This window comes from Ictalurus punctatus, chromosome 16 (assembly GCF_001660625.3).
Source record: "Ictalurus punctatus breed USDA103 chromosome 16, Coco_2.0, whole genome shotgun sequence".
Lineage (NCBI taxonomy): Eukaryota > Metazoa > Chordata > Actinopteri > Siluriformes > Ictaluridae > Ictalurus > Ictalurus punctatus.
In genome coordinates, this window is record NC_030431.2 from 1,467,810 (window position 1) to 1,480,899 (window position 13,090).

The window sequence follows — 13,090 nt, forward strand, 5'->3', positions numbered from 1 at the left end:
ATATCAACAGTCTACTCGATCCGCTCGTCTGCCCGGCAGCCGCGAATGAAAAACGAGCAATTTGTCGACCCCTGAAATAAACAGAGAATCGAAAATGAACCTAAACTAACATTTAAATCTATTAACCATGACCTTTTTCACCACTGTCCACTCAGGATGTTGTTTTTGGGAGATGAAAAGGTCGCCTACAGAACTCTGGACTCGGGGAAGATGCATCATCTCGACTGTATTTATGGAAGAAAAAATAAGTCAGCGCGTTGTGTATACGGTTGGCACACTCACCGCGCTAGCCACCTCGATCTCGTATACTTTCTTGAAGGACTCTCTGTCGAAGAAGACCAGTTTGCCGTTCCCTTGGTCGCGCTTCACTGAAGTACCCGTCACCAGGAGTTTATCATCGGGGCTGAAGCAGCAGTCGGTCCTGCGCTCGGACACGAGATAACGCACAGCTTTATCGGCGATTAAGTGCTTTATTTAAAGCTGCTTGTCCAGATTTATCAACATGCAAGGATAACGTGAAGGCCGAAGGCGACGACTGAATATTTAGGCTTACATCGGGAAGAACGAGCACAACCCCGTGGCGACGTTGAGAGGTTTCTTGAAGTTGCGGATGTCCCATGTCTTCAGAGTGTCGTCCCCTGCAAACACACAGAAGAAAGTACCCGCATTGAGAACAGTACTGAATGCCAAGATGAGCAATTTGAACATCAATGCAGGGGTGAAAAAAAATACATCAAAGGCGTTCCTCTTTCCCCCATGTAATTGAATGAGACGGCGGGGGGAGGGGGACGGGGTGACCCCCTGAATAAGATCGATTGTGTAAGCGCCTGAATCAGAGTCAGTGTATGCGACAGTGGCTAGGCCGACTGTTCTGAGGTCAGACTTCACTCGGATGCGTCATGCTGAAGGTTGAGTAACGCCTGGAGTGGAGATCTCCGATCGCTGACTAAAGCTCCATGAGATGAACCCGAGCCAGCTGGGAATTGCATGCTCAAAGAAAGGCCTGTAACACATGCCAAAACTCAAGCGAGTGTGTCCATGTCAATCCTGCCGGCCGTCCTCAGAGTCGCATGTCACTTTGCTTTCAGAGCAAAGAAAAGATCGGTATTTTTCTGGAACAATACAGACTTTGTGGTCGGGGTCAGACGTGATAACCGCTAGGTTAGGAATGGTTAGGGGTGAAACAGCAGCAGTTGCCCCCCCCCCTCGAGCAGGGACATGTAGAGCAGGGGTGTCCGATCTTATCCGGAACGGGCCGGTGTGAGTATTCCGACCGAGCAGAAGCCACACCCGAGTCTATCGAAAGCCGAGATCAACCGATCAAACAGGTGGGATCGGGTGCGCCTCCTGCTCGGCTGGGACGAAGACCTGCGCCCACACCGGACCCTTTCCGGATCAGATTCGACACCCCTGACGTAGAGCATATCTTACCTCCTCGAGAAGCGAGCGTGGTCCCGTCGTAGGAGAAGGTGAGGCAGGACGTGTCCGAGCCGACAGCATGGGCTTGGCGGCAATGGAACTTGGTATGAACCTGGATAGACCCGAAAAAAGAAAAAAAAAAGAAACATTTGTAAGTAAATAAAATCCACCACCCACATTTCTCATCCACGAGTGTGTGTAAAACATGTGGTGCACACACTTTCGGAGACCCGAGTTCCATTATCAGGCTCCTGCCAAGCCACTTTTATACTATGCGAAGAATTTGCATTTGCCACTTGAGTCTCTTTCATGCTCAGTTACTCCGAGTGGTCACGAGCCTGTTATTTACTGGAAGGGAAGAAACATACCATACTTGACTTTTCCACGCAGGGACTGTTTAGACCTGCACAATTTCACCACTGTTTTGATGTACGAGAGTATTTGATTAAAAAAGGTGCATCCTTGTTTACTCGCACCACCAGATTTCCACCATCTCGTTGACATTACCCTTGTAACATTACGTTCTCATAAAAATACCAACCTACTAGGAATCGATATAATCGTAAAATTAAAAACAAACCATTTGAAACTAATAAAAAAAAAAAAGGTCCCATGATGGAATGGAGTGCAAAGGACTACTCGATGCGATTCAAAGTGACTCTACTGCGGAAATCATTAGTACCGAGCCCTCCGAAGGCCAGATGTTCTCCTGAGAGAGGAGGCGGCAGGTTAGACGTCCCACTCGTGCGGCGGTGCGAAGAACCCGACGCTCTGCCAGGGCCGAGTCCCAGACCAAAAATCCGTAGAACGTGCACGTTATATCTCGGTCGAAGCTGAGCATAGGACGCTTTTATATAGGCCACGCACGATATTTGCCTACCACACACTGCCCCACCTCCTCAAGCGCTTTGAACCGGCGCAGCTCAACAGCCAAGTTACCAGAACGATCTCATCGATACCGTGCGCCGTTGCCATGGCAACTCGGCTAAGGCGTCACCACGCGTTCCGTAACTGCGGCTTTACTTCACACAGAGAGAACCGTCAAGCCCGACGCAAGGAAATGAACGTTATCTGAACTGTTAACCCAAAGCGGGCAGTAAAAGCCTCTATTCAGACCCATCGATAGCGGTGTTTGAGTAAAGGACACGAAGTGACGGACACGTGCCTCGCGCCACATGCGTCATTTCTCCAGAGAATAAAAATCTATAAAAGCTCGCACGTGAGCCTTTCAGAGGAAGTTTCCTGTTTTTTTTTTTTTTTTTTTCAAAAAATACTACTAATAATAATAAATTATAACACGACGACAATGTCATGAGTAGAATGCTCAAGAGAGTGCTTTTGGTTGAAATCCAAAACATGGTCTTCAAAAGGACTGAATAAGCCAGGAAACTCATATCCACATACCACCAGGAAACCAAATCAAAGCCCATTTCCAATGCCTACGCATATAAAACCCGTGTCAGATGTTAGTCATTAACACTCTTCTGAAAACAAGGGGCGTAATAAGCTGTTTTCGTCTACTTTCCTTTTCAGCACACAACGGAGCGCCGATCGAGGAGCACGTCCAAGCAGGTGCTCGCAAGATGGACCGGAAAATCCATAAACCGTCGTCCTTAGCACCTGAGCGGTTTAACATTTCATTCTCCCGTGACAAAGTGCCCCGACTCATCGGGAAGCCTCTGGAAGTGACGTGATCCGACGACACATGATTAATAAAAAATATTTTTGCACAGTCTGTGTGGGAAAATGTTCTTGTGATATAGAAATACTTCGTCTTAGTTTGCCTCTCCTTGATGTCTGCGGAATGCACTAAGCAACAAGCCAGGCTGCGTGTGTGTGTGTGTGTATATATATATATACCATGAGAAGACCAGAGAGGAAAATGGCTTGGCAATGAATAGACACTGGATGGAAAATAACAATAGTAGCGCAGGCGAAATGAAATAAAGCCTGACGGAAAATAACACTAGCTGTAAGCATGGGGCGTTTCGGTTGGTTGTGTCAGGTGCAGCAATTCGAGTTGCATTAGAAATTCTGAGTTGCATTTGTTAAACATCGTTCATCGACTTACTACATTAACCACAATGCCATTCACCTACCGGCTAACAGTGGCACCAGTGGGATTTAGCCCGATTTCCATGCTAATTTCGCTGACTAGCGCTCACTGACTAGCCGAGCCAAGTGTGCGGTACCTCAGCGCAGCTCAGTTTAAATACGTTCTGCAATGCATCCTGGAACTTTCCGATCACAACGTCCGTCCCAACGTCGCCGCTACTTCTACGCTGGATTGAACGATGCTGGAAAACGGCGAGTTAGAAAAGAAGTCCTCGCGCTTTTGTTTTACGATCAAACAGAAAAAATTAACCACTGGATTTAACTTTTTTTTTTTTTTACTAAAGATGTAGAGCGGAAGATGTTAAAATGGGCAACGGTTCAAATGAGTGGTGAAGCGATGACTGACGCGGTACGCTCGGGTGGCGTGTTGGGGTACGCCGCGAGGGAGGTGCAGCCTTCAGCACATTCGCAGGAGAGGAAAGAAGTCATTATCATGGACGGAGGAGATAACGCTGCTTCACGCACCTTAAGCTCCATATTACGTTCCCCAGCACCCAACGCCGCTCTTTGCCAGACCAATTTTCTCTCGTCTAATTGGTCCGTGTTGCTCTCCCACCCCGTTGGGGTCTTGCTGCCAAGCCGAAAACACTATCTGTCTGTCACCACCTGCTCAGTGTGTTAATGGAGCATGGCTGTGCTGATTACTGAAAGCTTGCCAGGCCCACTTCGTTTCAATTCATTCGTGACGACGCAGAGTGTTAAATTAAGAAAGGGCTGGTCCGTTAGCTCCTTATCTCCGTCAAGTCCCCGCGTTCCCAAAAAATGTTCTCAGGGACTAAACTTCCAATATATACTACTCCCTAACTTCACAACATGCGAGCGCGGAACCTAAATTCAGCCAGGACAAAATCCTGAAATTCAGTGTGGGCTTGGTTTTGCAGGCCAGACCTCTATTAAACATGGCCAAGAAACGTAGTATGCAAGTAACTGTTTCGAATAAGATTCTTAAAAAAACAACAAAAAAAAAAACAAAAAAAAGAAGAAGGTCGATCCCAGATACAGGACCGTGGCACTGATGTAGCCCGGTGTGCCAGATTGCAGCCAGCCTTCAAGATTCTAAAGCCTGTGGTCAGAAAAAGCGTATAGATCCGATGAAGTACGGGTGGACATCTGAGGCCTAGCCACTCGGCCCCCTGGCACCTGCTCCGGTTTCAGTGCCGGGTAGCGGAGCATGTCGGACCTCGCACCTCCTGAAGGTCGTCTGAAGCTTTGAAGGTACATTTGGTCAGGCTAAGGTTTGACAGAAGATCCCTGAAGCAGGAGATTTGATTAGGGTTGACGTGATACATCCAGCTGCCTTCCTTAGGTCCTCTCATGATGGCAGAGAGGTTGTTGTTTGTACCAGAGTTGAGGAAATGGGTCAGGTTTTGGCCTGACCAAGAACCCCAATTATCGGGGAACCAAAAGCAAACCTTCGCCCTCTGATCCGATCAAAAATCAGCCAGAACAGATTTCGTGCTCTGGCCCGTCTTTTGAAAAGACAGCTGGGTTACCTTTTGCTAAGTAAAATTAGACGGTCAGTCTATAATCAGGATTCTACCTCGATAATGAACTCCTACCTCCATGATTAGGGTCAACTAATCTCGAGACATATGCAACAAAAGAACACCCATAACCTTTAGGTCAAATGATTCCTCTTTGCGAATGACGGACTGAAATGACAGAATTTGGTAAACAAGTCTACCCCGTGTCATGGTACAGGTTCAAATGAGAATTGATTTTTTATTATTATTATTATTATTATTTTTTTTAACAGCACAGTGGTAATATTTACAGCCAAGTGGTGCTATAACTACTTAAGCAATTAACTTGACATATCCTCACATCGTTACTGCGAGTTAGGCAGATATAAAGACACTAAGATGTAGCAATGACTGGAACGTGGTTCTCAATCCAAAACCGGAGTGAATGTTGGCCGGCCGAAACTCGGGCTCTGACACAAAGTTGGAACGTCTCCTTCGTTTTTATGACTTTGCCTTGAGAAAACTTTTCAAGTGTGAGCAAACTTATCCAGATGTTCTGTTAAAAGGAATTCAGTCGATACCCTCAATCACAACAAGAGGAACACAAATCAAATCGTGAAACGGGGATGTTTGCTGCTTGTCAAAAAGCCCTGCTTCATTTCCATCGCTCACATCCGAGACTTTTTCTTTTCTTTTCTTTTTTTTTGTCCTGCAACTTATTCCTTCGATTACAGTTGCTATCAGCTGCTGGGCCTTCAAGCTGGATGGATGGTGTATTAGGAACAAGAGGAATGTATGAAATAGGGTATGGATGGGATGGAAAGGGAAACTTCTGGATGCCTAGCACACACGCACACACACACACACACACGTACCAGAAAGCTGTTAAATGACTGTGTGTGCATATCTAGTGGCTTGGATTCTTGTTGAGTGAGAAATAAGAGCAGCTGCTCAGGGCTTTACATTCAAAACACTTGGTCGTTTCAGGCGGAGCTGGACACGAGTTAGTCAGTGGTGAGGGCATTATAGACTGATTCACAAAAGGGGGAAAAAAAAAAAAAATGGAATGAATGGTTCCTCATTTATACCTGTTGGTTGACTTGAATTTGTAGAGGCTGTTCCTGAAAGAACATCCTGAAAGAACATGGGAGTAGAGTGCATGGTTCTGGGAAACGTACTGAACAGCAGGGAAACTCTCAGATCCCCAGCTCTTCTGTTCTACTAGACGCTACGGCTGGAATTTCTGCGGACAATCTCTCTCAACGACAACAGACTCGACACCTTTAACTTCCTCAGGCTCGGAGCTGCATCCAAGTCCAGCACCTCCTTTCTGCTGAAAACAGTCGAAGTCTAGTGAAGATGAAAACAGGAGATGAAGCAATGTTCTCTCTGAAGTAGTGTAAAGGGGTCGTTTCCCACAAGGAACGCTCATAACGCGTACTTGCGGCGACGGACGGCGTTCCGGCCTTTTTCATGGTGATAAAAATAATCCGGCTCGGTCGGAGAACGGACGCTCCTGGTAAAAACCGGACGCGTCCGCTCGATTCGGCGTGAGAGAGTCGGAGTCAGCAGGAGTCAGGCTTCGTTTATCACGTGACGAGAGCGAGGCGAGGTGACCGACTCGGAAGATTCCGTTTCAAACGTTCTATGCTTAATATAGGCGAGTTTGTCCCTGTACTGTTTTGTGGTTATTGTGTTTTTCCATTAAGAGCAATGATGAACCCACCATTCGAGCTATTGCTGCTGATTCGAAAGCGAGTGTGAAATGCACACCGCCGCACGGACATTCATACGCAAGGGGACGACGACGACGCCGACAAAGCCTCTTCCCACAGGCTACAACGGTACCAACATGTCAGTTGGAAAGGATGTACTGTATATTGCCTGGGGTTATTTCCGTTGGTCACTTTATAGAATGTAAACTACGGCGCAATCTTTCCAGATGCTTCCCAGATCTTCCCCATCCCTGGATTTTATGATGGTGCCAGTGATCCTGACCCTTTCTGCTCTCCAGACCTGCCTGATCCAAAATGATGCCCTACCTCTCTAGATGGCGCTCTCGTCAACTGGAGGTCACGGCCTGGAGATCGCGGAGGACGGTACCGCTTGAAGTACCACGGAAATAGTGCTGGACCTCAATTCCACGTGGACGTTCTCGCTGTGGTTTCTAGGACTACACTTGCAGCGATGGACTTAGGATTACAATTACCCCATGCGGTTTTACACTGAGGTCGCACGGCAAACCATAACGAACTTCCTTTTATGTTCACACTATCCGTCGTTACCCAGATGAGCCTGCGTTCCCTTCCGAGTCCCTTCCCTTCCTCGTATCATCTTAGGGAGCTTCTCCTCGCCACCATCTCTCTCGATAGGGATCAATTCACACGCTTAAAACCTGCATCCTGTGTCTATATATTTCAGTAAAGCTGCTTTGAGACAATGTCTCTTGTTAAAAGCGCTACACAGATCGAATTTAATTTAACCGAACTGACTAAAATCCCAGAAACACTCTGGTAATAATTACATCTCGAGATGCAACCTGATTTCAATCCAAACAGGCCGTAAGAGAATCGGTATCGGGTATCGGAAGGTATCCAAAGCTTGACTACTGGTATTGTATCAAAAATGGGGATCGGCGCATCCCGAGTTTTTCTCGAAGAACTCCCAGATTTCCCGAACGCAACGTGACGACGAACGAGACGTTATAAATCTGGAGCCGTGTAAGAGGCCGAGGTGGAACGACGCAGGCAGGGGCCAAAGATGTTTCATGAACAAACAAACAAGCGATCAGTGTTTAACCTGAGTAACACCAAAGGAATCATTGTGATCTACATCAAAAAGCCAATCAAGTCCAGCAGCCATACTCGTGAGAATACACGTCTATCCCAATAACAGTAAACGGTACATGACCGAGTCCAACGTTATCTGGCAAATTAATGCTGTCTGTCTGCGTGTTCAACTTATGAGTAATGGCTGAGGAGGTAAGCCACTGGCTTAAGGAAGAGATCTCATCTAAAGTGGGAAGTTATAATTCAGACCACATTTCAAGGAATACTCAAGGAAGATGGGCCAAAGCTTGGACCTTAAAGAAGCAAGTTGTTATTGTATGCTGCTGGGGAATGCCGGTTAAATATTTAGTTTGTAAGAACAACCTGTAATAAATTAAACGTTCTTCGCCCAACGTCTGAGCTGCTTTTGGACAAATACGACTGAGGGTCTGGGATCAGAGCTTGGCAGTCGTGACCAATACATGTATTCAACTCCATCGCATCCACATTCTGATGGATGGTTATCTGATTACGAGGGTTTTAATTTTACCGTGTACTGCAATAACAGACAGGTCACACGTTCCGCTCCGTCATTCAGACATCCCCTGTACCGTTCAATGTGACACCTCTGCAAGGTACTGAAAAGGTTCGCAGGGACAATATCATCAGCCAAAATCTGTCGGTGTATGGCCGCGACATGGGCGGACGTGGCAGTATGGACGAATAACACGTCGTGCTGATGAGTTACTTATTCCGTCTTTGTCCATAAAATGCGGGAGTCAAGCCAAGCAGCCAGGAATGCAAGACACCTGGGGACATCGTCTGCTATCTAAATAGAAATAACTTACAGCCATTGACATGGGGTTCTGCTGAGTGTTAAAGCTGAGCTGTTAAGTCCTTCTTAAATAAATAACACGGGAGGGTGAGCCTTTAGCCAAAAAGGTGGTGGAAAGAAAATTTTCAAGCGAAATCGAAAATCCCGTCAAGCCGGGTCGTTCGACGTGCAACAAGGGGAAAGAACGGAAATAAAACATAAAAACAAACAACAACAACAAGACGCAAAGTTCAAACTTCTTGTACCGCCTATATACAGTGCCGATATTTACAGCACACCTATATTTAACAAAGATGATTTTTTTTTTTTTTTTGATAAACCTGTGGTTTGTTTAATTCTTTGATATCGATTTTTGTGAATTCTTTGAACAAAAGGTTAAACGAGACAATTCTTCACAGCCTTCTTTGCTCAGATTTACCAAGGGTGCCAATATTAGTGGAGGGAACTGTACATTCAGGGCACTAGAGCGTCGTTTAACATGAATAATGAGGTAATGTAACAAAGTCTGTTGGTATTCCATTGGAGTCCATTACCTACCTTGTTCTACCTGGTTGCAAACAACACACCGTGACCTGTCACTCATGGTCGATAGATTAACAATACTGGCCACATGCAGGCGCTGTCATATACATTTACACTCACTTCAAGTTCCAGAGAGAGAGAGAGAGAGAGAGAGAGAGAGAGAGAGAGAGGTGACAGGGCTTTAAAGGGGAAGGATACAGTTTGGTGCATATGCTCTGCATTTACTCCTTACATTTCTGCTACCAATTAAGCCCACATTTGGCCAAAGCCTTTGTCTTTTAATAACAATAATCCATTTAGACGTTTCAGCTGAACATCAGTTGTGCTATCTTTTTGATGGGAAAACCTTCTGAGACACTCATATGGGACACTAAAAAATTTATGTAAACATAAAAATAAAAAAAAAACTGGAAAAAAAAAAAATCTTGCTTTAGGAACACACTCACATTTTCTATCGCACATTTCGGTCGCACCAGCCGACAGCTGTGGACGGGTCTTCGAAGAACCACGAGTGCCGAACCCTTCCGCTCGATCTTTCAGATCCCTCGAGAGGAGAGGTATCACCTGGTGATCTTCTCCAGGCTTCGGGCACTGAGCAGGGTTCTCAGACTGGGAGACGATAATAGCGCAGAATGACCTCCGGACAGAAAAGAGTGAAGACGACGCGAGCGTCCGATCGAGTGGTCTGGTTCCGACCGGGTCACGATCTGAAACCGGTCACAGCTTTTACAGAACCTGATACAGACACTCTTAGTACGTGGACCGTTCTTTATCAGAAACGGGGGATTCAGACGCCAAAGCATACAAGTTGGATGAAAGAAAAGAAACCTCCAGTCTGATCGAGTGTAATTAGCGACCCGAACTATAACTAGCCCGACAGGTTACCTCAATACAGCTCTCTTCGATCAAAACACGTCATGAAATATATATATTTTTTTCCCCCCATGAGACGGCTCTTTATCACACATTCCAAAGGGATCTACATGACTTAAAATACAAACACGCACGAGCTTCTACAATCCTTCTGCCAAAAGATTGGCATTTACCCAGTCTGCCTGCAGCTCGGTTACATAAACTGACAGAGTGGACCTGAACCATCGTTCACCCCCCCCCACACACACACACAAACCTTTATATTCCCCCAGGTCCAATGAAGTTCACCAGCTCTGGCTCTATAACAGCATACCTTCCACTGCTCTCTAGGTCATGCTCTGAACCGAACACACACCACCAGTCCACCCTGAGGGTTGAACAAAAGGCACAGATCCTCAAACGGCCCCACATCTGCTCTGAGACCAGTACACAACGCAAGTCAACTCTGACCGCAGTCTCTATTCATCCATGTCAGGCCTGAGACTAGGCAGGAGGACACCCAGGCAGCTTATTTACAGAGGAGTGCTTCCGTAACCTCCACCTTCCTGCTTCCTAACACTGCAGAGACCTGGTCAGTGTCACTGCCTGCACTAAACACTGACCCTCTTTAGTCCCGGTCAGGGCACACGCTGACCTCCTGCTCTCGCACGCCAGGATCGGCACGACTGTGGCCAGAACCATTTTACCTCACGAGAGAAATTATTTCCCCTTCAAAAAAAAAAGGGCGGACGGCCCTCCTACGGCAAGAATCCAAACCGAGTTAACGTCCCGCCGTGAAGCCGTAAAAACAAAAGTACTCCAAAACCGCTTCCAATTATCTATGCCAATTACAGAAATCCAGCATGACTTTAGAAACAGTGGAGGACTCACGCTTAAGTTTCTGTCCCAGATCTGGATGGTGCCATCCTGGCAGCCCGCGGCGATCAGCTTGCCATCCCGACTGTAGGTGCAGCAGGTAGGGGTGACTCTCTTGCCCTGCACGGATCGAGGCTTGAATACAGACTTGTGCTTCTTTTCGTTGTTCAGGTCCCAGGTACGCACAGTCCTGAAAGAAAAAAAAAAAAAGAAAAGAAAAAAAAAAACAGAGCCCAAAGAGCAGTCACAAAAAGTAAATGGAAATAACCGCACGTGTTCAGTGGTAAACACACTAGATTTATTTATTTATTTATTTTAAATACACTTGAAAAATGCTCGTTTGACCGGTCAGAAATTCAACAGCTGTATGCGTGCATCCACGATTGGATGGACGTTATTAGCGTTGGACAAAACTCCGCTACTGTGAGCGCGTCTGTCCAGTTCGGAGTCCATATTGCTGAAATATTCCATCAACAAAGAGGAGTCATAAAAGAAGAGAGAGGAGTAAGACAACGCAGGGGTACGGTAGATCAGCGTTACAGGCATATTCGGAGGTTCCATGAAATTCCAATTTTCTTCTCTACAGCTGCTGAACACATTACAGATGTTAGGGGAGGACAGGAGATGGGGGGGGGGGCAAGAAATAAAAACACAACAGCCACATGCATATCTTTACCATTGGGGAATTTAAGAGAAAGACGAAAGAAAGAAAAAAAAAAAAAGAAACGCAATGTAATGCGATAACCAGATAGCTGGATGTTTTTGTGCAGGATGCGGACACACCTGATGCGCCTGGCTCACGCAGCGGCCAAAACGCAAAGCAGCAAAAAAGGGAAGGGAAGAGGAAGAAAAAAAAAATCAGCGTTCAAAAGGGAAGGGTAGTGCCAGTTGGGTTCTATTTAGGTCAGACCACTGGAGAGCTTGCCTACTGACATGATGGACAGGGTACACACAGCTACAGCAAAGGCAGATGGGAGGAGCGCACTCTCCGTAGAATGGCTCACTGCGGTCTTTCAGGAGTCAGAGACAGGCCGTTACAGCTATACACACCAATATCTTCGTGCCTTAGTTACGAACGCAAACACAACACTTCATGAGGTCACGGTCTGCTAACAGAAGTGAAGACCTTATAAGGCTTGCTTGTTTTTTTTTTTTTTGGGGAGGGGGTTTGCTCACAAAGACAACCTCAGCACTGTCTTCAAATCACTCGAACTGATGGAGGAAAGACGAGACGCATCGGGGGAAAGGGTCGATGGTGACGTCATCAAACCCGTTCAAAGATGAGGCGCACCAAGCAGACAGGACCGGCAGGCTAGGCGTGTCCGAGTACTTCTCCGTCCCGCCGTCTGCTTTACCTACCTCCGATGTCCGAGGGTCATGAACGCACTGTAAACGCGACGATCGCCACGGCGGAGGCCAGGACTGGATTCCGGCACACCTACACCTAAACTGACTAGATGAGACACTGAAAAAACACGTCTTCGTGTACAATCAGCACGCGACGTGAAATAAGGACCCATCCTTTCCGGTTCTGAGTTAATCTCGATGTGTTTTTCGAATTCGCCGTCGTGTTTCTAAATTTGCGATGACGTTTCGGGCTTGTTACGGTGCGTTGTGCTTACGGTCCACCACGGACGATCCCCGTTCGGTCCCCTAATCAAAAGCTCCATGCATACATACATACATACATACATACCCTTAATATACCACCAGAATTGTATAAAAAAAACAAAAAAAAAACAGGGGTAGTAACGGCTGACTGTTACTGTGACAGATGGCTCCACCTGTCTCATTTGAGCTGCCTCTGCACTGTTTACATAGGATCCTCCTGCACACGTCACCCTTCCTAGCCAGTAACACGACCTTTCCAAGAGCACAAACAGCAAAAGAGTTCAATGGTAAAAGCTCAAGAAGACCAGCTTTAACCTGAGAGGACAAGTGACACAGTGGTCTCACAGACCTGGTCATTTCTCCAGCGCTCAGCAAGTGGTGGATACTAAACTGCAAATGAGGTACTCTTATAATTGTTTATATTATAAAATGGAAGAGACGCTTCTGAAGAACCCGGCTGACACGTAATAAACCCCCCCCACACCCACCCACCCACCCACCCCACGTTCTGTTTTTAATGTGTTAATTCTAGCCACAATGAGGAGGGAATGTGATAATTGTGATAGCGATAGCAGTTTACAACCCGACACAGCCTTTCACACATAAACTCGGAGCTATGGCGGGCAAAG

The 13,090-nt window shown here is 46.5% G+C and overlaps 1 protein-coding gene across 4 annotated transcripts in view; it reads right to left on the reverse strand.

Annotated features, from left to right (window-relative positions):
- LOC108276964 (WD repeat-containing protein 70) overlaps nucleotides 1-13,090 on the reverse strand; it is a 36,678-nt gene that overhangs the window by 10,760 nt on the left and 12,828 nt on the right. For all 4 annotated transcript variants that reach the window (XM_017489162.2, XM_017489159.3, XM_017489158.3 and 1 more), the window contains exons 10-13: nucleotides 10,866-11,040; nucleotides 1,432-1,531; nucleotides 554-638; nucleotides 283-421 (exon numbers count right to left, since the gene is read on the reverse strand). In XM_017489162.2, coding sequence (XP_017344651.1) covers nucleotides 283-421; nucleotides 554-638; nucleotides 1,432-1,531; nucleotides 10,866-11,040 — 499 coding nt within the window. The remainder of the gene's footprint in view (nucleotides 1-282; nucleotides 422-553; nucleotides 639-1,431; nucleotides 1,532-10,865; nucleotides 11,041-13,090) is intronic.